At 32.0% G+C, this 24,493-nt stretch overlaps 2 protein-coding genes and 1 non-coding gene across 3 annotated transcripts; 1 reads left to right on the top strand and 2 right to left on the bottom strand.

The window, feature by feature from the left end:
- LOC129320950 (heme oxygenase 1, chloroplastic-like) lies at positions 1-4,513 on the bottom strand. The gene is made up of 4 exons (XM_054966639.1): positions 3,685-4,513; positions 2,041-2,264; positions 480-587; positions 1-217 (listed from the first exon to the last, which is right to left on the bottom strand). Exons 1-4 carry the CDS (start codon positions 4,139-4,141, stop codon positions 125-127), a joined length of 882 nt encoding a protein of 293 aa, XP_054822614.1. The 5' UTR covers positions 4,142-4,513; the 3' UTR covers positions 1-124.
- A 760-nt stretch (positions 4,514-5,273) lies between these two features.
- Positions 5,274-5,355, top strand: TRNAS-GCU (transfer RNA serine (anticodon GCU)). The gene has a single exon. It is a non-coding gene; the product is annotated as a tRNA-Ser (tRNA).
- Positions 5,356-6,413: 1,058 nt separating this feature from the next.
- On the bottom strand, positions 6,414-9,238 carry LOC129319516 (SPX domain-containing protein 1-like). Its single transcript, XM_054964621.1, has 3 exons — positions 8,809-9,238; positions 8,156-8,282; positions 6,414-7,184 (listed from the first exon to the last, which is right to left on the bottom strand). Exons 1-3 carry the CDS (start codon positions 9,118-9,120, stop codon positions 6,742-6,744), a joined length of 882 nt encoding a protein of 293 aa, XP_054820596.1. The 5' UTR covers positions 9,121-9,238; the 3' UTR covers positions 6,414-6,741.
- Between the last annotated feature and the right edge of the window lie 15,255 nt (positions 9,239-24,493).

Here is a 24,493-nt window from a genome sequence, read left to right as displayed (position 1 = left end):
TTAATATTCCGAGTTATGACATGGAATTGAACACGGAATAGTCATACAATGCACACTGTTGTTGTTGGCTTGCGCCATTGGTACACATGATCAGATCAAGTGCGTAGTCCAGTGACGAATTACATCATGATAATATTAGACGCAGAATCTCCCCCGACAACTTGAATGATTTTTCTGTTTCTTCCAGACAATGATTCTTCTCCTCCCGACTCCATCCCTGAAAAATAAAACACCAACCAACATCCATTCTCAGAATTCCCTCTAGAATCTCATTTTTCATCATAAAATCTATAACTGCATTATCACCAACTATGAACTATGTAAAAAGATTTCATACTTTTATTCTTTGGCTAGATTTTTTCACATGAGCAAGCTTCATGAAAATGAATCTCAACTTGATGTAAAAAATCTTATTTATTTTAATTTTCTTCCCCCAGGTAAAGAGTCCAGGGTCAAAGGAAAGGGCACAAGAAACTTACTTCAGCAACTTTATTCAACTTGTCTCTCACATACTGCAATAACTGCGAGAGATCACCATCCCATTTATAGAACTCCAACTCCTTGCAGTTGAGTATCTTTTCAGCTACCTATAGAGACAGATTTGAGATTTAAGATGATGGTCAGCATAAAATGTATCAAGTAAAATTACCTTCAGGTTTTACCTCTAATGGAGAAAATGATTATAAAATATCTGCAACTGAATAAAGCCTCCTTTCTAATTTGTGAGAACTACTCCTTGCTGGAACCACAACGTGCCCACACATAGTGGTGGGCATTGGGCAACCACGTCCGTGTAAATTGCTACTTAAATATTTCCCTCTCTCTATAACTCTAGAAATTTTAATTAACTACAAACTTGAGTTATGGAAGAACCTTGAAGTCAAAAAGTTTCCGTTAGAGCAGGAGTAAGACGAGATATTTGCATTATAATTTTAATAAGAAGTCAGCCAGCAGTAATTTGAAAGTAATGTTAGGAGATCAGATTATACCTTAAATAGAAAAGTTTAGATAACTATGAGCTGTTATACAACATAATGAAGAAATTGATAGGAATGTAGCACATAGGATGGAAGCTGAGTAGTTTAATTAGAAAAAAGCTAAAGAAGTTATTTGTAATTAAAAGTTATTTAATAGGTTTAAAGAGAAGTTTTATCGAACTACTATCAAATCAACTATGTTATATGATAGTAAATGTTGGGCTTTGAAAGGATAGCAATAACATAAAGTTGGAGTAGCGTATATGAGAATGTTAAGATAGATATACGGACATACACAAAAAGATAAAATCCATATATGAGAAAAGGTGAGCATGGCATCTATTGAAGAGAAAATGGTAGAGAATCATTTGAGATGATTTGGTCATATCCAGAGAAGGCCATGAGAGGCACCGATGAGGAGATTGGAACGAATAATCTTAAATCCTGTAAAGAAATGTAGAGAAAGACCAAGAAGTACACTTACAGAAGTGGTTAAACAAAACCTCCTAGTCAACAATATTCCTAAAAATTTGGTTAATGATAAAATATAATGACATCATGCAATTCATGTCACTCTCTACCTAGAAGAATAAGGCTTGTTGTTGCTGTATAACTCTAGATTTTGGAAATTCTTGTTATTAAAAACTTTGAACAGAAGTTATCTTCCAATGAAGAATTATAGTGACAGTGCATCAGCTATGTTGACATCGGACAAAATAGAAATGTGTCAGAAGATCTATTCCGTTTAAATCGAAGAAAACGGGGACATTCCAAGTACTTTGAAAACCTTAATTCCTACGGTTATCTTAAAATTTTATATCACCCATGGCCAACAATAGTAACAATGCAGAAATAAGAGATGACGTTATTCTACAGGGAAGGACCATGTGTAAAGATAATGATGATAATGATACTTTCCCCAACACCAACGCACCATATGATTCATACTACAAAAATTAGCATGATTGACACTTCAAATCTGATGTGCTGGTGAATTGATTTCATACAGGATATGAATTATTGACATAAATTGAAGAGGTTTTACATGAATGTGATTGATTACCTTCCTCCCAATCATTCGACCACCAGCTGTGTGGGCAAAGAAGATATTGTAGAAGTGACAAATGAAAGCCTGGGGATCCTTCTCTGATAACTCCTTAAGATAATTTGCATAGGTTAGACCAGGGGAAGATGGGTCGGGAATGGTATGGCCTTGTTCACGGAACCACTGCAAATCTTTTGCTAAACTTGCAGACCTTTCCAATCCTGTATTTCTGAATTCAGCATCTACAGAAGGAACAGGGAAATTCAACAAACTAACAGCCAATATAAAGGAAAATAGACATGCAACAAGGAACAGGAATTCATAAGTAATTTGCATGCTAAAGAACAGAGATCAACCACGGCACAGCAACAAACCTCAGAAGGCTGAACTTTGCATGAAAACAAACAAGTCCTTGACATCAAGAAGATCAAATATGCATGTGAAAATTCCTACTGCTTCTACATTTGCTTACAAATGTAATTACACACCCACCATATCTCAGTACCAAGACTAAGCATCACATAACTCTCAGCAGCCTAAAACAAAAGCAATTACTAACTGAGTGTGGAACCACTTGTCTCTGGAATACCAACTTTTAACCATTTCTATATAAAGATAAACAAACCAGGCTTTGATGCAGCTTTGTATGTATAAGCTAATTTTGGAGATATATGACAGGCAGAAATGCTTCCTCTAGGAGGCAACCAGGCACGAATTTTTTACACTATCAATGATGATGGAGTTTATCCCAGAAGAAAACGACAGCTATAAAAAATAATTTTTTGGTGAGGTGGGTAAAAGAAGGAAAATTACTCCAGACAAACTACTGAAGGTTGTCTAATTCATGATGATTTTCCAGGCTCACAGGAGGTAAGGCAGGCATTTATGAGGCTCACAGAATACCACCAGTGTATTTTGGAATAGGGTTCAGACTATGCATCAGACTTCAATTACAGTTTTTACAGGATTTAGAAATCATCAAAAACACAAAAATCAACATTTACAACAACAATCACCCTTATCCCACTAGGTGGGGTCGGCTATATGGACTGCATGACACCATTGTATTCTATCATTTAACAAAGATAAACATTTAACGCTGGTAAAAGCCTTGTAAGGATTCAGAATTTCTGAGAAGAGGAAATCTGAGAAGCAATGTTTCTCAACCAATGAATAATCCAATATAGACAACCACATTAACCACTCAGAGTGGTTGATATTTCTGTTCAGTAGATTTTGGAACTTGGATTTCTGGGTTCAACTTCTCCATAACGACACTACATATTTCCACATGATTCAAAATCAGTAAAAACAGTAAATAGAACCCTTTTAGAAATCTGATTTCTTCAACCATTGCCTCGTCGAAACCCCACAAATATTGCAAAACCCACAACATAAGAACAAACGTCAGACAAGGAAACAACAGGAAATTAATTACATTCGTCCCACATTAGTAAGCGGTCAAGATGAAGATGAGTGATAGCAACCAGATGGACAACTATGTCAACCTAAACCATGATCAACACACAGTTTCAGCCAATACTATTGAACCATCTTTCATCACACAACTAAAGGTCAACTCAATAGAGTACGAATCATAATAGCACATAGTATCATAAACAATCCAAAGGCAATGAAAATTAACTCAAAGCAGTAACTCACAATAAGGATAAGCAGCATCTTCAATTATCTTCTCCACTGTATCATAAACCAATTTGCTATCGACGAGAAACCTCAAATACCCATCAATTGTGGGTTCCCATTTGGTCACTGGTCGTTCCTCCGGTTCCTTGACTTCTTTCTCACCCTCCTTCGCCTGCTCTCGGGTATGCAACTTCATGGCCACAAACCTCATCTCCTCCACGAAACCCTTCGACTCACCCGGATAACGTTTTTTGGGTTTCTCAGCCGTTGTTGCAGAAACGATAGGCCTCATGGGCATCTTCGAAGTCCCACCTGGAGCCCGAATTTGCAAGGATAACCTTCTGGGCAAGAAAAAGGGGCCAAATTTTGGATTGCCGATGAAACTGGGTACAATGGAAGAATACTGACGAGATTGTCTGATACGGAGTTCGCTAAAGCGGGATTTAAATTGAGAAGCTGGGGCAAGAGAAGCCATGGGACTGTGCTCACTTGAATTCAGTCTGAGACTACAGAGGCGATGAGAATAAACCAAGTCAATTAAATTAAAGTAGTCTTGAAGACGCAATAGAAACTCCACCACAATAATCGCGTTGATGTTGTAAACTTTCGGTCAAGTAAGTGTGTGTGTGTGTGTGTGTGTTTATAAAAAGACGTTATCAATCTCCTGGTCTAGCGGATGAAAAGAATCTCCATTACAGAGTAAGGGAGTGAGGGTATCGTGTTCAAATGGTTCACCAAAAACAAGCAGCAAGTCAGCAACCACAACAGACTTATTTGATATGATTAGAGAAGAATAAGAGCTCGTGCTCTTCCTCATATATAAGATTCTTGTTCGTTTTCTGACTTCTGTTGATATTATTTACGGAAGGAATTGGGAAGATGTTTCTCGAAGCAGCGAAAGGTTGGAGATGCCTAACAAGGAATTAAAAAAAAAAAAAAGTTATGCCGATTTCTCTGGTCGACACTGTGCCAAGCAGGACGTCCCGGTTAAACGACATCGTTCTCCAAGATCATAAGTCGTTAGAGATCATGTGCATGGGCTGTTTCACACATCTCATGAAAACAAATCTCATCACAAATCATTATCAATAGTAAGTATATGAATATATGTAAACTTATCTCAAACTCTAATAAAGTTCTAGTTATGTTTAGTTGTTTACAGTAAACTCATGCATTTTACTGACATTATCACAGCTAATAATTGTTCAATGCTGGACAAGGGGGAAAAAAACAACTTAACATCTGATGCAATTCTTATAAGAGAATATTGAAATTTCCTTAAATTATTATTTAAAAGAAAAATAATTGTAGGTAAACAATAAAATATATTTAATTATAAACAAATTACACTTCGAATTTTTCCTAGTAATTTAAATATCTCATTTGAATTTTTCAACAGTGGAAATATATAATATTACTAAAGCCTATTTTTAAATTTTTATAAATTTTTTTTTTGGTATAACATGAGAGATAATGTAAACTTTAACGGAATTAATTTTTAGAGAAAATTTCAGGATCAATCAACCGGCCATATATATATAAGTTAAGCGAATCAAAAAGAAAGAAATAAATAAAATAAAATATTTTTCAGACATCCTACCAACAAAGTCGCTTTGGCCGAGTGGTTAAGGCGTGTGCCTGCTAAGTACATGGGGTTTCCCCGCGAGAGTTCGAATCTCTCAGGCGACGACGACCTTTTTGTCCTTTTCTTTTTTTTTTTTTCAGTTTCCGTTCACGCCACCCTTACCAGTTGAATCCCAGTGCACGTATCCCTCCTTGATTTTTACATCAGATCAAGAACATCAATCATATATCTCTTTTCTCGTTTTACATTTCATTCCGTAATGCCCATGTGTTGCCCCCCTGTATGGTTCCGGCTAGCCACTGCGAGGGTCAAGTTGAATGTTCAGAAACAAGCATGACTCTTTTTGGAGAATCTGAATCTCTATATAAAAGATATGAGCTTTTATGAGGCAGACACAGACCGACATGGACCATGATTCTGCCATGTTTCAAGTGTTATCATGATCATGTGAGGCAGGATTATGCCAGGGGACAGCTTCACGAGCTGCCATGTCAATAACAGAGTCAATGGCCTTCATTTCCCAATCCTACGCGTGAAGTTTTTACATGAAGTCGTGACTGCTTCATCAGTTTTAGGTTGAATAATAAACTTAATGGAGTTACTTGATGTGATCGTGATGTGAGTGCAACAACGAGGCTTTTTCTCCTTCTTCTTCTTCTTCTTTTTTTTTGGGGGGCATGAGTGCAATAAAACGAGGTTGAGAACTAGCGAATTTGGAAACAAGCAGGGTCTTAGAAATGAAGTCTGCCGGTCCGTCCTATGCAGGTCATGAGCAATCATTAGAGGATTTAAAAAAAAAAAAAAACAAGAAGAACATTTAAAAATTACTTAATCTTCAGTTCGCATTTAGTTCTGAATTTCTTGAGCATGGTTGCGAAAATTATGCTGTTTGGCGATCACTTTTAACAAAACGTGGTTTGGACTTCAGAAGTATGGTTTTCGCTTTTCAGACTCCCAACATTTTTCCAAACAACAGAATTGTGCTAGCAAGGTTATATAAAAATATCTACGAATATCCAACACTTTAAAGTACGCTAATCCAAATGAAGGGTAGCCTGCCTCACAATTACCACCACATATATTTACAGATTCATCTAGGTCGAGAATTCTCCATCATAAAATTAAAATTTGTCAAATGCATTAAATTGCACGAAAATGCATCTAAAAAGAAAATCTTTAAACGTCTATAACTAACATTCAAGCAGGAAGCAGATACAGAGCATGTAGTTACATTACATACTGATACTTAAATATATAAGCGTTAGCAAAATGTCGAAACATGACTAATCCTATAAAGTGAAGAGGTTTTATTATCAGGAACCTATATGATTCTATTGATCCAACCAATTCCTTCTTTACATTTAGCATCTTACGTCTGTGTTAGTATCTAAGGCACGCGCATAACAGAGGCATCATTTTCAAGGAAAAAGAAGAGGGACGAAACCCATCCCACTGCTCTGCTTCTCAAAGTATGAAAGTAACCAAGCAGGTCACTTGGCTGTTTGTTCCAGAAAAGGTATTTTCTTCCATTTTTCTTCCAACCCACTCATTTGCAGTGGTGGCAGGGAAAACATGCTAACTGTAGAGCTTCCACTTCTAATCTCCTGCAAAACATGCAATGCTGATATGGTACTCTTCATATAGAGGCTCTCCATGTACTCAATCGCCGATAGTTCCTTCGGTATCAGTAGACCTTTACTCTTGGTCATAGCTGAACTTGAAGGATCACACCCTTCTGTTTGTGAAGTTCCCTCATCGTAGGCTGCAGGTTCATTTGCCGGAAAGAGGCGATCCAGCATTGACTCACATTCCTTTACAAGCTTGTAGAGCAGGTCAGTGGTAAAAAATGGCTGTTGCAATACCTTCTGGATGAATGGCAATCGAATGAGAGCCCCGGTTCTCTTATCATACTTCTTTAGTATTTTCACTAGTCCTGTAGAAAAAGAATATCGATTTATATCTGAAGGTGTTAATGAATGAATTTTTAAGTTACATAAATCTTCGATTGATGCTCAAAAACACTGACCCTAAGCTGGCCATAAAGGCTATCATATGTGAATCACTTATCTAAATAAAGTTTATAGCACTAATAAAGTAAGGGTGAAAAAGCAATTGAGTGTTGGAGGGTAGCTACGTATGAATAATCCGCCAATTAGGGATTTGAAATTTTATTGAAAACGATGATTGTGATTGAGAAAGAATGAGGGGCAAAAGGACTGACGGAGAAAGATCTCTTGCTCTTTTTACAAGATCCTGATTGGATCCATGTGCTGGGTAAAACGAACAAGATTCTCCTTTGCTTCAGCAGAGATCAAAAGATAATCATCTGCTATAATTATACCGAGTCTATCAGAAACTAAGATCCGATTTCATCCGCTTTTAAAGCAGTTTCAAAATAGAATCTCTTTAAATTTAAAAGAGCCAGACCTCTGTTCAAAGGTCATCAATGATCATGGCTCTATACCTTGTTAACAGGAAGTTCTCCAGGTCGTCTTCAATAAAAACATTGACGACAAAGAATTTTTCAGGAAGCAACAAAAGTAGATATAGAATTAGAAGCCATAATATAATAGCGCTACTAGCAAGGTTAATTGACAAACTTCATGCTGGTCCAAAAAAAAAAAAATATTGACAAACTTCACTGCAAAAGAACTGTACTCCAAGTTGACTCAAATTCCTCTCCCATTTATTCCATCATACTAGAATTTATTTGAAGTTTTGAGCTATTGGTCCTTATTTTAGCACGCAACAGCTACAAATTCTGATATTATTTATATCAATTTCAAGAAAGACAAGCATATGATTACCCTCTAGCGCACACGCACAACAGATTAACTGTGGATGATTTGTCCTAACGCTAGATTTTTCTTTTTCTTTCTTGAAAGTAATAAATAGAAATAGTACCTGTATAGTTAAGGGCACTGTAGTTTTCCAGCAAGACCATCTCTCCATGGAAATCGACGATTTCTTTCCGAATTTTCAGTAACTCTTCATTAGAATCCTTAACTTTCGCCACTCTGTCTTGCAACTCCTGAATTTTAATCATAATAAACATAAGTGAGGAAATTAATTCTCGATATAGACCTATTTTACTCGTCACTAAATAATATGCTCAAGACCACCTTTAGATTAGAATACAGGATATAAAGCAAGCAGTGATAATATTTTGGAAATTTGAAAGCCAGTAGCACAAGCATGTTGCGTTTCAAGTTTCAACATCAACAATGCAGAAGAAACGGTGACGTATAGCACTGTGCAGATTTTTCTTTTGGACAGTGAGTAGAGCACTACACAGATTATTTTTGGGGAACAGGTCCGAGTGTAGTGGTCTGTCAATCATTCTCCCAAACCGAAGAATTTAAAAAAAAAAAAAAAGCTGTGCTAGGTTGCGTCTCCGCTTTTTCTAAGTATATATTCCAAAGCATTTCTAGCCGGGGATCAAAAACGAAAGGAAAAAAAATAAAAAATAAAAAGGATCTAAAACATACTGAGTAGTGATTTGAGCTTAAAATGGGAAAGTCCAAGTTCGGAAGCCGGGAATAGAATGATTTTCTCACCTTCAATTTGATAATGTACTCTTCCTCCTTCTCAACGAAGAAGTTATTGAATTTCTCGAGTTCGTTCTCCAACAAGTTCCTGAAGTCGCACTCCTCCTTGGACATGCCATCCTTGTCTCCGCCCTCCTTGGAGTCGGCGGCGTCGAGTCGCGGCCGTTTGGCGGCCCTGTCGGAGCCACCATCGTGGCCAACTTTAGCAGCAGGCTCTAACTGCTTCAACTTCTTCTTGAGCTCCTTGTAGGAGAGGAACTTGTCCCGCCACTCAGGCAGGGTTTTCTCGATCTGGTTGCTGAGACTCTTACCGAATTTCATGCTTCGCAGTGAGAAGAAAGGCACAAACAACTTCAGCGAAGAAACGAAGCGAATCGAAGAAGGCGTAAGTTGAGGAGAATATGTGAAGTTGTGAGAGAGGAAAGAGAGAGAGGGTAAGGCGTGAGGGAGGAAGGTGATATAACGGTAAGGGAAGGGAATATTCGGAGGGCACTAGTTGGAATATCCAAAAAAGGGTATATTTGGGGTTTTATTCCCCTGCCCTCCTACCTCTCATCTCAACTACTATCATGTAGCCAAATTGACTCACATTTGATCTCAAATTTTGAAGATTGATTTTTTTTATGAATGATTGAGTCTAAAATTTTAAAAATAAATTATTTTTTTAATAAAATTGTTTATTTAGATTCATGATGAATTTATTCTCATTAGAATTAGACAAGTTAGATCACATGAACAGATAAAGTGAAAGGTTTGTTAAATCAATAAATATACTTTTATTTAAATAATATTTATCGATGCAACAAATATAGGGGGTTAGGATAACGCATATTCGATTTCTCTTTATTTCTTTTACTTTAAAGAGAGACGGATGATTTTTATATCTATTGTTGATTTAAAAAAATGAAATTTTATATTTATTGGTGAGGATATCATATGACTTGCAAGCCGCAACATTTCATGTTACCTTAAAAGGTGAAATAGTAAGTTAAAGGAGTGTTCCATGACGATGTATTTTGATCATTTCTCTACATTCCTACAAATCATTGAACTAAAATACAAGGCATGCAAAATTCAGAGACATAATTTGGTGTGACTTATGCTGATGTTTCTGGCAAACGTGTAATTAAATCAACAATCTCTATAATATCATGTAAGAAACCAATAAGATGGAAGGATTTGGGACATACAACGTTGTAAGAATTCTTTTGTTTTTTTGTCATTTCATTATTATATTTCAGTAGTTATGAATGAAAAGTTTTATCTAGGATCATCATACAAAAGAAAACATTATACATTATAAGAGTGATTATATTCCTAAACACATGCCGAAAAAAAAAAAAAGAGATAGCACATATAAATCCCATTTATGAACACATTATCAAAATTATTTCTTGGTCACATATACACGCTAACATATAACAAGCTTTCGTATAACTTTGTTAGCTGGTCCCAAGTGGAGATATTCGGGGCACGAATTTTTTAATTAATTACCATTTTAGTTTGTGTGTGTGAGTGCTAAGTATAGAGAGAGAGAGAGAGAGAGAGAGAGAGAGAGTAGAAGGCAAATTAAAGGGCGCCTTTGCTTTGCTCGCAGAAGACGCATGGTATAATTCCAAGGCATTTGGAATATCCATTCCACTGTTGAGTTTTGGCGTGAATGATCATATCTAATATCTACCCAAATTAAACATATCTTCCTTCCACGTCAACATGATTTTCATATAACCAGCCATTTTAAATTATTTCCCAAACTACAGTACGTAGTACATTTCAAATTGAACTTAGAATATCATATTTATGAATACGAGCTACGTGTGCTTGCGGAACAAGAGCTAGTATGAGTAGTTATATTCCCCAATCGACTCAAATAATTATTCACTTGTGTTGACCACAGTGCCAAAATTGATGGTGACGTCAGTTTAATGGGTCAAATTAAGTTGGCCATCAACCTAACATGGTGACTTAAAAACCTATTCCATGAAACATATTTGTATCAGTCTGTGCTCGGATATGCTTGGGCACAATCTAGATACTCCTTCCTCAGTATTAATATGCAATTAAATAAGTGTTTTACAAACCGTGAAGAGCGTATTTGATACTCCGTTGGTTTTAATCAAATATGATCCAATAGCCTTTTCTATAAATAAAAAACAGAGAAAAGTGAAGTGTTATTGAATTTGATACTGCTGAATTGCAGATATAGTGGAGAGGGGCACAACAGAAGAGAGGGGAAGGTAATGAGAACTAACTAACGAACAAGAGCATTTGTCACGGGACATTATTTAACAATTAATATGAAAATATTTTTTTTCCAAAAATAAATTAAATAAAGGAAAGGTGGGAAGAGGGGCAGATACAAAATAGAAAAAGAGAGAAGGAATATTCGGAAAGAGCTTCCTTTATTCTAAATGGGTCTCCACTCCTCATTTTAAAGCTCCTTGGTCCCACCCCAACTTGTTCTTACCTATCTGTGTCTATTTCTACTTTCTATTCTATCTCTTGCCCAACACACCATTTTTTTTTTTTTTTAAGTAATCATTTAGTTCTTATAAACTACCCGACTCGGACTACAATCATTTTTCTAGAAACATATCTTGACTCAAAATATATGGTATTGGTATTGAATTTTACCAAATATATATATATGATATTGAATAAATTTCATACTTGTTCCCATTTATATCTTTTTTAATTTATTACTTTTAAATACTCCATACTTAAAGATTTTGCATGTGCCTTTAGAAAAATTCAAAGATATAAATAAAAAAATATAGATATTTTTAAAAGAATAAAGTTTCAACTAACTTTTTTCAAAACCTTGAATTTGTTAATTGACACAATTTTGTAGTCTACAAGGAGTATAATTTATTTTTGACTCAAATATAATTTAGTTAGTAAACTTTAACTTATTGTAATTCAATTTTTATAATTTTAACTTAATTACAATTAAATTCATCTAGTTTTAGTAAATTTAAAACATTAGTCCTCAAGTTGTAAAAATAACTTCAATCTTATAATTTTATTTTTTAAAATAAAGAGATTAATGTTTTAAATGATCAAAACTACAGAATCAATTTACATCGAATCAAAATTCAAAAACTTAATTGCAAGTAAGTTAAAATTATAAGAATTATATTATAATGAGTCAAATTTTTTAGACTAAATTATAATGACCTCAAAATTATAGGAATCAAGTGATTAAATTTCTCATGTTTTTAACATCTATGATCTACCACCTCCATTTCTAATTTCATATGAATCAGGTTAAATTTATGACAAACCATGCTCTTATCCATAAATTCCAAACATATATCTCATTTTTTCCCCGAATCTTGTACAGGATATACGGATCTACATCTCATTTCAAAATTAGAAATAACTATTTCATATTTTGTAGTAGTCTTTGTTAATGCTTATTATTAATAAAAGACTATTTTTTGCTATAATTTTGAATTTTTATGATAACATTGTATAAACATAATTTAATAGTCCACGAGTCAGAGAAAAAGAATTATCAATTATATATTTGGATGGAAGAAAGCATGAACGCGTCTTGGGTCAAATCATCAGAAGAAGATCCCAAATGCTAAAAGGCATATACCACACCCAAGTGACATTTGTGGCCTAAGCATTTGGTCCCTCAAAAGAATATCTAGCCCCACCCATTTGTTTCTATTTTGTTTCTATTTCTTTCCTTTTCTTAGTTTATAATCTGCCTAAAGTCTCAACTTCGACCCCCCGCAATATTCCCCAAAAAACAAGATCATCCCCAACAATTCAAACACTGCATATTTTATTATTTAAATATTAGTTCTCATATTTTAAAAAATAAAATTATAAAAATTAAAAATATGTTAAAATTTATTGCTAATATTTAAATTACTAAATCATTTTAATATTTATAAATATTAAAAATTTAAAATATTTGTAATCTTTATAATTTTATTTTTTAAAATATTGGAACTACTACTTAAATAATTAAAAATATAGGAATTAAATTGTAAAACGTAAAATTTAAGAATTCAGTTACAATCAAGTTAAAATTATAAAAATTAAATGAGTTAAAATTTAGATAATAAATTACAATTGAATCAAAACTATAAAAATTAAATAATTAAGTTTTTTAAATAAAAAAGAATTATATTCAAGTCCAATAATTTAGTGACAAAATGAAGCTTGAGAGTCTGGTAATAAAAAAGGGGGGGCCTCAGAGCCCAGCATCATCGATGATACACTGTTAGTGTGCTGATTGCTAAAAAGGCCCAGCCCAACATAGTCAACTGGCCCAACAAGCCTTTACGAGCAAGAGTATCTAGCTCATAGTAGATTATCACGATCTTGGGCGCCCACATGAATGTATCGACACTCGACCTTCATAGCTTGACGATAAAAAAACATTCTCGTCACTTTATTCATCAATAGCTGATATTTCCATTCCTTTTTTTTTTCTTTTTGGCCAAAATCCACTCACTGGATCTCATATAAAAATTTTACCCGACATTATCTATATAGTTTTTTTGGGTTAAAATACTCTATGGATTCTAATTCATATTTATTCTATGAACTTGTGTTTTTGTAAATGATTCTAGGAACATAATGTAAAATATTATATGCAAAAAATATGGATGCCTCTCATGCAATGCTAAACTGGTCGTACTTTTTTATGTAAAAAAATACACTGTAGTTTAATAAAAGAGATTAATTTTCTTTCTAACCAAAAATAAATTTAAATGAGCTGGATTTTGACCAATCATTAGGATTAAGACAAGTCTTGAAATCCAAAAAATACTTACAGTTTTACAGAGATACTTATAAACTAATTATCTGCCAATAAGATTTTTACATCATAGCAAAAGGCATACAAATCGATGCTTTGTGTCAGGTAAACAAACATTAATCCACTTATATTGTAAAGTTTATCTGATGATTGTAGATCTTAAGTGAAAAGATGTTTATTTAGCTGATGACACATTAAGCCTGGGTCCGTGGGGGTGTGTCTAGTACTGGGATCCAAAGGTTGAGATGAAATAGAGCAGGTTTGAGTGTAGTTGATTGGGTTCTTCTTGTGACCCAGTTAAACGTGGGTGACTGGGAGGAATTTCTGTATCAAATTATAAATAGGACCCAATTTATTTCATCCTTTCATTCTGGCTTCCCCGGCTTTTTCAGCAGAACGTTCATGGCCTCAGTCTTGACTACCCTGTTCGGCTTCTCTCCACTCTGTCTTCCTACATGCAAATCTTTATCCAAAGATTGAAGAGAGACAAACACACTGTCCCGTGCTGATGTTCCTTTCCTCACTGCTCTTTGGAATTCGAAAACTCATCCTGTTTGATCGGAACGGCGTTCTCCAGGTCTCCGATGACCCACTCCAGTCTGAGTACGGAGACCGCCTTAATATCGAACCCCAATGCCTTCAATTCCTTGGCCAGACTTAAATTCCAAACGTAGAGAGCAAATAATAATGAGCTTATTCAGTTTCTGTTCTCTCTTTTTTTAAAAAAAAAATGTTTTAAAATACAGTTTTCAAAATTATTTTAAAAATAAATCAAATGAAAATTGTTTGGTTATGTCAATTAAAAATAGTATTCAAATTTTAAACTAAATTGATAATGATCGTTATAAACAATTAATTGTGATGATTAATAATAGAAATTGGTTAAAGTAACTGTAGATTTTAATAATCAAATATAATGTATTTTAAAAAATAAGAAAATTAAAAAGAAAACAATTTGAAGTTATTTTTATTTTTTGTTTTCAAGTGCAAAAGATGAAAACAATTTTGAAAATAATTAAATGAAAATACTCCTCCAAATAAATTTTTAAATTTTTCTGTTGTTAAATACTTACCCAATAGTCTTAGTCTTTTTTCTTTTGGTGTTTTTCAGTTTCTTTTTCAATTCTTGTCATTCTTCTGAAAGATTAAAGGGTTGGGAGGTTTGTCTTGATTTTCCAATGGAAATCAATGGGCATTTTTGATTGCCTTTTACATTATGCATCAATCTAATAGAGTACTCTATTTGACTAATCTATGTCTACTGCTTTACCTTGCAGTCTTTGCTATTTACTACTATTGCATTTTGGCGGTTTGTTCTCATTCTTTCATTGGATCATGGGTTGTCATGTTTGTGGAAGATTTTTTTTTCATTCGTTTGGCTAGAGAAGATCATTGCTAATTTGGAATTATAAGAAATCAAAACTCTGCAATGTAATATGGGAATCAGTAAAAAAGACTCAAAATGGGGTTCCTTAAGTTTTAGTAAAGCTGACAAAATGGGTTGGCTCTTGTCGAGCTTGGGCCTAAAAAGGTTAGCACACTTAAGCCCAAGTATCCTTGGACTATCTCATATCTAAAGTTTGACCTTAAGCATAACAGGCTTAGGAATGCTTATAGTTGGCCTTGCAGGTCTCAGGTCCTTTTACTTTTTTCTTTTCAAATTAAAAATCATTCATTCATTTTACTGCAACATAAATCTTACTTGGATGTCAACTCACACAGACAACAAATTACAAGTAGCAAATCAATTAAACAACATCTAAAGATGTTAGAAACACAATCCAAATCAAATGATAGCAAGTAATGAAACTAAGATGAGCTGAATCTATCTACCACTAAGAACTAGAGATGGAAATCTTTAAATCAATACACATAAATACTGAAACATTAGTAGCATTATCATTATGAGCACCTCGCAAATTCAATCGAAGGAAACTAATATATGATATATACAAGCACCTCATAGACTTGATAGCTTCAAATAGTGCCAGCAAAGTGAAGGAGCTTCAATCGGTTGAAGGAGAAGGCTTCATGAACTCGGAGACTTGATAGCTTCAAATAGCACCGGCGTCATAGACTCACAACGAGCAAAGTGAAGATCAGGAGTAAGCCTCAGCCATTAGATTGAGCATCAACAAGGATTGATTGACGCAACATTAGCTGTCATTAAGGATGGATCTAGAGATTAGATTTGGGGCTAGATAATCGGTGTCTTGATGAGCTAAGTTCAAATCTAAAAGGTGAAGGAGAAGATTAAAAAATCATGTGACTGCTGACTGAAGACTAAAGTGAATTATTAGGGTTGGCTTTTTTTCTTTCCTTTCTCTGAAGATATGGGTTCTAACTTACATATGGAGCTTGAAGTTTTGTTTTTGTCCAGCCAAGTGAGGTCTAAGTCCATGGGAACATAGGCTACATGATTGAAAAAAAATATCACACGAGCTTAAACAAGGTGGCTCTCGACTCGTTAGGGCCAACACGTTTAAATTAGGGCCTAAACGAGCTATCCCATTTGAGATCATTTACCATTTGAGAATTCTAATTGCAAACCTAGCCTTCTTACTATATGAGCTTAAACAAGTAGGCTCGATAGGCCAAACCCTTTTTTTTGACTCTAGGTTTTAGTTATAATTTCAATGTGTGATATTATACATATATGTATCAATTAAATGTTTCTTTAGAAGGTCCAAAGTTTATTATAAATATGTGTAATTACGGTTAATTTTAGGTCATGGATTGTTTAACACCGGATGACTCAATTTCTTGAAAAATGATGTTTGAAATCCTATTTTCAAATGTTTTCAAACCTACTTAGTGTCCCATGCTTTTTTTTCTGTATGTCTTAGAACTCTAATGGTTACTCTTTTTTTATTTGGAAGTTATTCCCATAATAATAAACTTGAGATCCCATCTTGAATGAAGATTTTCAAGTAACAATTGAATTTTCCAACTTTTTATTTGAAAAAATTACATTCAAGTTCCACAAAAGGACTTTTATTATCGAGAGGTCTTATGAATTTTATAAAACACTCCCAAGTCTCAAATCCTGTATATTAACAACTTCACTAAGGGTATTGATAATTGGGCAATGGCCATTTACAACTAGTTATTATAATTTTTTATTTTTCTTTGCAAGTTGTAAATGACCATTGCCTAATTGTCAATGCACTTAATCAAGTTGTCAATGCACATATTTTGAGATTTGAGATTATTTTATAAAATTTATGAGACTTCTCGGTAATAATTTTTTTTTGTGAAACTTGAATATAATTTTCTCTTTTGTTTTTGACATAGTTAAAATGTTTGGTTTTAAATCTATTATACCATGGTAGGGGTTATTTATATGTTTAGATTTAATAAGTGAATTTTTATTAATCATAGTGGACTTTTAAACTTAGGTCTCATCCCTTCCTACTATGGTTAGCTTTTTGTAATTGCTGTTAAATTTTATTTACCATGGTAAAGTTCTAGGGTGATTATTCCTTAATTACCATGATAATATATGATTATTTATTGTTGAGTATAAGGTTAAATGATTTTTTTCACTTAATACTATTTTGATTATAATTATTACCTAGATCCAGATTGTAATCTCTTATCAATATCTTTCTTTGTCCATTAATTGTAATCTGATCAATATCTTTCTTTATCCGTTAAGAAAATCACTGATGATAATATTCCAAATGGAGATATTACTCTCTTCCCATCTCCTTTTTTCTCTCAAGTACAATATTAGAATATAACTCATATTGTGACTAACACTTGTTTAAAGCTAGTACTCTGAAATTTTCAGTCAACCTGTGAATTGTAGTCATAAAATAGATGTAATATTTTGATTCATGAAGCCAATTTTAAAACTTAGAAATCCATCAATGTTGCAGGAATTATATATGTGTGGTCATTGTTGGGTGGACTGATGGGGAGATGTCTTGCTCTCATGATCAAGACAAACATGAACCTTATCCACGTTTGATTTTATATGATCATCAAACAAAGAACAGCATTATGTTGAAAGATATCAGCTGGAAATCGCGCATCAGTGTCCACAAAATTAAATCAGTTCACCAATGCAAGATTGTTCTAGGTGGTAAAAGCTTAACTCATAACACATGAGGTCATAAAATCAAATTTAATTGCTAATATAAAAATTTTATTAATAAATAATTTGTAAATATTTTTATAAATACTTATCGAGTCTGGTAGTATGCCCAGACTTTAATAAATCTTTAAAATCCAACCCACTTAATTTTTTTCTTTTTAACATATCAATTTCAAATTTTCAAAAAATAAAGACAGGATTGGGATGGCCATCCAACTGCTTTAAATATTATCGTACTATGATGGCCCCAACTTGAACAACTCGTTTTTTACTTTTCAGCAGTCATAATTTATCAACTATCTTTAAAAAAAAAAAGGAAAAAGAAACCATGTGTTGAACATTTGCTAATCCAAACTTTAATATTAAAAAATGTATAGATTCATGGTTTGCATCGTATCATGTTAGCCCTAACAGTAACAAGACTATTAGATAATCATTGAAATAAATTAACTAGTACATTGTTTTTCTCATTAAGAACTAAACACCCAATCAAATATAAACCAACCAAGATAAGATGAATTAAATAGGCTCGACTTTTGTCCATAATGATTGGATTAAGTCGATGCGAGAGTTTCTTGAATCAAAATTGGATTGGCGCATCCAAACCACACATTAATTTAAATGGCAGGGTTTCTTAAGGTGTGTTTGGCTGGGGAGAAATGGAGGGGGGGAGAAAGAATGCTGATGAATTGATTTAAAAAATGGATAGGTGGAGTTGTGAAATTTTAATAAAAAATGTAAATTAAAATAGTAATAAAAATTAATTTATCTCTTTTAACCTCACTTCTCTAGTTTGTTTTTAAGAAAATCTTACTCATGGGAACCCCTTCTCCTCTCCATTCCTGTCCAACCAAGCCACTCATTTCCGTTCTATGTTCTATTTTGTTACACGTGTGTATTTTTAATTGGATTATTTTATTAATAAGTTAATTAACTTATTATATTTAAACTAGTGTAATATTGTTATATTTATTCTTATTTAATACGAATGGATGGTTGAGTCAATAGTTATTAAAAATATTCTTAAAAAACTCATTAATTATTATACATTAAAAAACTAAAAATATTTTATATTTTTTATCATCTAACTTAAAAAAATATCTTATATTTTTTAAGGGTGGGAGTATATGTCACCTTTTAGAGAAATCTTGTCTTCCTAAATATATAATTTACTTTGCAAGAATTTTTGTATCATTAGTTGCATTTTTAAAAAAATATATTTCTCATTTTTCTCAACTTTCTATGAAGAAATAAAAATATTTATTTATTAAAATTATGGTACCTATAAGGTGTGAAAATGAAAATAAAAGCAATTTTTTCACAATTTAAATAACATAACTAATTTTTCTTAACTTGTGGGGATTGATTATAGAGCTTTTTGGGCCTCAAAAAACACAGTGGAGGCTTTCAAAGAAAGCAACTCCTAACAAATTTCATTTTCGGTTAGTGTTTCATTACGTGTTGCTTCCGAAAGTATTTGACAATTGTCATTTAATTAATGGCCCTCGAAACGCTAAATATATAGTTGATCCATATGGTTTAAAGTGCAGTGAATGGAGAAATCATTTGTTGAGCAAGCTTTACACTTTTGTGGTTTAACGCTAACCCAACTTGATGATTAGAATTAATTAGGATCCAAATATGACGTCCAAAACAAGTAAAATTAAGGACCACAAAAAGAAAGTCCCTGTAAGTAAATAAATTAATCTCAGTAAGAGGATGACTTTTTAAGTGGCCATGGCAACGTAAAGTCCTCAGAGAAGTGACTGCTTGTTTCTGTTATTAATGCGTGGCAAAGAATAAACGTAAATCTCTAAGCGCACATCTCAATTTAATTTCTTATATATGGACTGAAACTAGTTAGCATTAGATCCAGAGAAAATATTTTATGTAATTATTCATTGAGAAAGAAGCATGGTGATTGTTAAGCAAGTTAATTAGAATCCAGAAACATATAATATAAAGTGAAAATTGAAGAACCTAGGCATGCAACTTCTAAATTAGAAGAAAGGAAGGATAAAATATTGACGGAATTAATAACCCTGTTGTGGGCCTAAACGATGACGCTTTGCCTGTTTTAGATGATGAAAATAACATACGCGAATGCAATTCAGACGGTGGGTCGTCGGCATAATATAAACAAATAAATTGAAACCAAAAAATGATGAAGCATTTTATTATAATTATTATTTCTGTCCTCTGTTTTAATTTATTCGTTTGCTCCACAACTTAGGAAGTTGAACATTAATATCTTTGTAACGAAACGTGGAAAATAAATTTTAAAAAAGGCGTTTAATGTGGTTGAATATTTGTGTCTGTGTGTGTGTGTGTAACAGCCAGCAATATTGTATCAGACAACTGTAGTAAAGAAAATGTTTCACTTGAGCGAGTGGACGGCCATGAAAGCAGGGCTTTAGGATTCTACGGGTTCATTAGAAGGTGATTGGACAGCCGCATAAAACAATTACTCTCTTTTGTTTGCTTGTCTTCAAAGAGGAAAACACAAGCCAAGCATAAAGCAAGATCGATGTACTATTTTAAATCCTAATCACCTCTATTTATTGTCCTCCATTTAACCGGAATATTATTTTAAAAAAATACTCCCTTTATCCTATATTATAAAATATAAAATATTTTTAAATAGAATTACACATATTAATAAATTTCATTAAATATATCTTATATTTTAATTTTTTTAAATAAAAATATAAACTTTTAAAAAAATTTTATTTAATATTTTATTTATGAAAAAATATTAAAGAGATAAAATATAATAGATAATATTAAAAAAGTATCATTAATAAAATTTATTTTTTTAAGTATTTTGTATTTTGTAACGTTTAAATTTTTTTAAAAGTGTCTTATAATTGAAAATAGAGAAAATAATATTTATACATTATAAAATTTGAAAAAGACATACTCACTACATTCAAAAATGTAAGACATTTTTTGATGAGTTAAATGTTAAAAAATAAAGCTATTTTTAGTCTTTTAAAATGTAATCATTGTTTTTTTTAAAGTATTCTTATTGATGAATAACTTTATATTTATTATAAGATATTTAATAGAAATAAATATAAAAAGATACAGTCAATTTAAAAGTAGGTAACTATTTTATTGGAGGTGAGATTCTAATAAAAATAATTTATATTTTTTAAAGGATGGAGTACATTTAAAAACAAGGTGTGAATATAAATCAAAATAAGTAAATAGAGAAGGGTAATTGGGTAATACTTCCTCTTCCCTTATTTGCAAGAGAGAGAGAAATTTTCCTCATCTTGTTCAGGCACATCACTGAATTTATTTTTTATAACTAGTTTACCATTTTATCTATATTAAAGTACGTATATTAAATAAAAATTAAGTTAAAAAATTATTACATTTTTAGCAAGGGTTAATAAATTTTAAAGTTTTGTTCAATATCAATAAAATATATTAGGGTTAATTTATAAATAGAATGGAAAAGAAAAAGAATATATATAATTATATATTTTCATTTATAAATTATTTTTAATATATTTTGTTGTAAATAAAGAAAATTTTAAAATTAATTAACTCTGTTTCAAATTAATAATTATCAAATTTTTTTATATTGAATATATATACTTTAATATTATACTTTATCTTTCCAATAGTAATTGAGGATAAAATGAGTGAAAATTGTGATAAAAATTTAATGATATAATTTATAAATAAAATAAAAAATTCTTTTATTTGTCTCATAAATAGGAGCCAAGAGAGTATGGTGTTGTTTAATTTTGTTTTTTTTTTATGTTTTTATAAATAGGAGTCATGACAAATCAGTTTTTGAAAATAAAAAATAAAAAAATTATTTGAATCTCTATTTTCAAAGACATATTTAAATTGGTGAAATAATGGACAAAAATATTTTATTTCATTAATATAATTATCATTATTGGTTGGAAACCTTAATATTTTATTTTGTCAACAAAAAAATTATTTCAAAAACAGGTAATCAAAGTGGCATTGTATATTTTCTGGGTTTAGACTTTAGAGAAGGGAAAGTAGCTGTTGATGAGGTGGTAGGAGGAGCGACGTCAACCACAAGTAGGCGTTGATTTGCAGACAATGCAGGATTTCTCTCGGACGATCTCTTGTTCAGTCAGCATTATGGGAAAATGACGTACTAGATGCTGCCACATGGTGTCACCCCCCAAAAAAGAAATCAATAATTGCGCCAAAAGCCCAAAGCTATGCACTATGCAGGCCACTTCGTCCGATGCGTACATGTTCTCGAATCTAGTCAGCTAACTCCCTAGTTCCTAGCATCTGAACTATGATTCTCTCAGTCATGGGGTTTTGTTCAAGTGGTTCAACCCCTTCATCAGCCTACATTATTTTCTAAGGCCGCACAAGAAACAGGACGATATTAAACTTTACTTTAATTTAAAATTCAATTTTTTTATAAAAAGAATTAAATTAGATAACTTATAATCTAGTTTTGTTCAGTAATAACTTAAAAATTAACAGGATCAGACTTGATTCATAAGATTAAAAGACTGGTCCTATTAATTTAATACTCACTTAGCTTTTTTTTTCCTCTTTTTATTCTATGAGAGGCAATAATATATTCCAACATAATAAACTCAATTGAAATAGTAAAAATACTTATAATAATAATAAATTCATAATAATTTCTAACAATAAAAAAATATTTTCGTTATAATCCAAATGATTTAAATTTATAATTTTAACAAAAACAGTACTCAACAAAATTCAACAACACTATATTACAATAACAATTTAGAAACAAACTTAACAAATCTTCATACAATCATCTCCTTAGCATCAATTACACTCCAAACATTTGTCAAAAATAAATTAATTATAATTATAATAAAAAAAATTATTAGTACTGGACTGGACCAAGTGGTCCGGATGTCTAGTCTTTTATCCAGTCCAACCCGAAAAAATAGTCTGGTCTTTTTAATTTTTTTTGGTCCTGAAAAATTAATGACTATATAGACCGAACAAGACTGAAATCATCTCAAATTGAACTGAACCAAATAGAACTGAAAGATTTTTGCAAAGCCCTACCATTTTCTATTATTACTCTGTCTTTGAAAGCTTCTCCTGCGCGAATCACGACCACGTTTTAATGCCATTGCCTTGCTTCAACTTCAATGTTACCTTCTTTTTTTGTTTTTTGTTTTTTGTTTTTGTTTTGCATTGCTCTCAGCCAAATATATTTGCACATATGAAGAGACGTGGATGACCACCAGGGATGGGAGGAGACCCCTCTAGCTTTTAGAATCGGGTCCAGCATCGAGCTAGCGTAAAATTTCATCCATTTACATTTTAATAATAAATAATTGATTTCATTCGGCATCGTTGTTGTGTTGATTATTAATTATTACGATTATCAGAGCCTGTATCACCCATTTGAGTGCATCTCAATATGTTTATTAGATATTAGAGATTAATCGAGGACGAATGACAAACAATTCATTACTAGATTTCAAATTAAAACGATATTAACAATTTGTTTAAGTTAGGAGAATTATTACCTTGCTTCCAATAAAAAATATAGTTTTAAATTTTTATTTTTAAATAACTTCATTTCAGAATTTCAGTAAGGCCTTACTTTTCTTTTTATTCCCTCCCCGCCTTTTTATAATGTCATATTATTTAATTATTTCAATAAAATTAAAGAAATTGGTTATCATTAGTTAAATGTGAAAAATATTTACAACAACTTTTCAAAGTTACCCTTTGATTGGCACACTCGCTGTGGGTTGAGAGCAAAATTGAAAGATAGAAACAAGAGCATTTTTAAAAAGAAAATAAAAAAAGGATGAAAGAGAATATTAGCCTTTAGACAATAGACCCAATAACGTATCCGATACTAAATCTATTTTTTGTGAAATATTGTTTTTTTAACATTTGCAAGTGACGCAATTTGGCCTGTGCCATTAAAAAAATTAATGATAAAAAAATATAAAAAACGGCATAAAAATTATAAAAAATGATAGTAAATAATCTTAAAGTTATAAGTAGGGATATATAAATTACAGAAACGGATAAAGAAAAAATTGTTGGTCATTTTTCATAATTTCTATGTCCTTTTTTATCATTTTTGGTCAAGTAATGATCAAAGTTTATTTTGTTAATGTTATGAGGTAAATTACACCTTTTCAACAATTGGAAGGGAATAATATTGTACAAAAGATGAGTTTAAGATTCAAAATACTCCTAAACTTATAATTTATAGAGGCCAATTCATTATTTTACCCTTTTTAAAAGGAATCACATGTATTTTATAAAATTTTAATATACAATAAGCTTAACAATATTTTATGATGAAATATTATTGAAGAAAGTATTATCTTAACTTTTATTAATGAAATCAATGATGAATTTCACTTGGAGAGATGCTCATATTTAATACTTGATCGTATCTTAAATAACATTACCTCTACTATAAGAATATAATGAGCAGCCAAAATAAAAATGACAATGATGAATAGTGGACCATAATTTACAGGTTCGTGAAATCAAGCCTTGCTACAAATGTGAAAAATTTTTGGTGAATGATTTACCTATAAATATATTTGTAAATGCTTTTTAACTTCGAAGGCATGTCATGTTCCCAACGAGCTCTACGACCTAACTCACCTAATTTTTTTCTAACCTAAACAATGTCAGCCAACAAGTATTTTAATGGGAAAATCATATATAAAGATTTCATAAGAGAATTATTAGCAAACAAGGACTGATCTAGAATTATTTGTTATTAAAATGGTAATAACAGCTTATTTTTTTTCCTAAATGGTGACTTATTATTATTGATCTTT

This window comes from Prosopis cineraria, unplaced genomic scaffold, assembly GCF_029017545.1.
Source record: "Prosopis cineraria cultivar Desert tree isolate PC_DT_omini unplaced genomic scaffold, ASM2901754v1 PC9, whole genome shotgun sequence".
Classification (NCBI taxonomy): Eukaryota; Viridiplantae; Streptophyta; class Magnoliopsida; order Fabales; family Fabaceae; genus Prosopis; species Prosopis cineraria.
Note: the sequence above shows the minus strand (reverse complement) of the source record. Positions and strands in the feature narration are given on the sequence as shown.

Bases quoted from the DNA above. Each gene is read 5' to 3' on its own strand.
- LOC129320950 (XM_054966639.1), bottom strand. From the start codon at position 4,141: ATGGCTTCTCTTGCCCCAGCTTCTCAATTTAAATCCCGCTTTAGCGAA. The intron at 2,265-3,684 runs GTGAGTTACTGC...TTCCTTCTGTAG, and splicing joins AGATGCTGCTTATCCTTATT to ATGCTGAATTCAGAAATACA. The intron at 588-2,040 runs GTAATCAATCAC...CTGTCTCTATAG, and splicing joins GTCGAATGATTGGGAGGAAG to GTAGCTGAAAAGATACTCAA.
- LOC129319516 (XM_054964621.1), bottom strand. From the start codon at position 9,120: ATGAAATTCGGTAAGAGTCTCAGCAACCAGATCGAGAAAACCCTGCCT. The intron at 8,283-8,808 runs GTGAGAAAATCA...ATTAAAATTCAG, and splicing joins AGTACATTATCAAATTGAAG to GAGTTGCAAGACAGAGTGGC. The intron at 7,185-8,155 runs GTACTATTTCTA...CTTTTTCTACAG, and splicing joins CAGTGCCCTTAACTATACAG to GACTAGTGAAAATACTAAAG.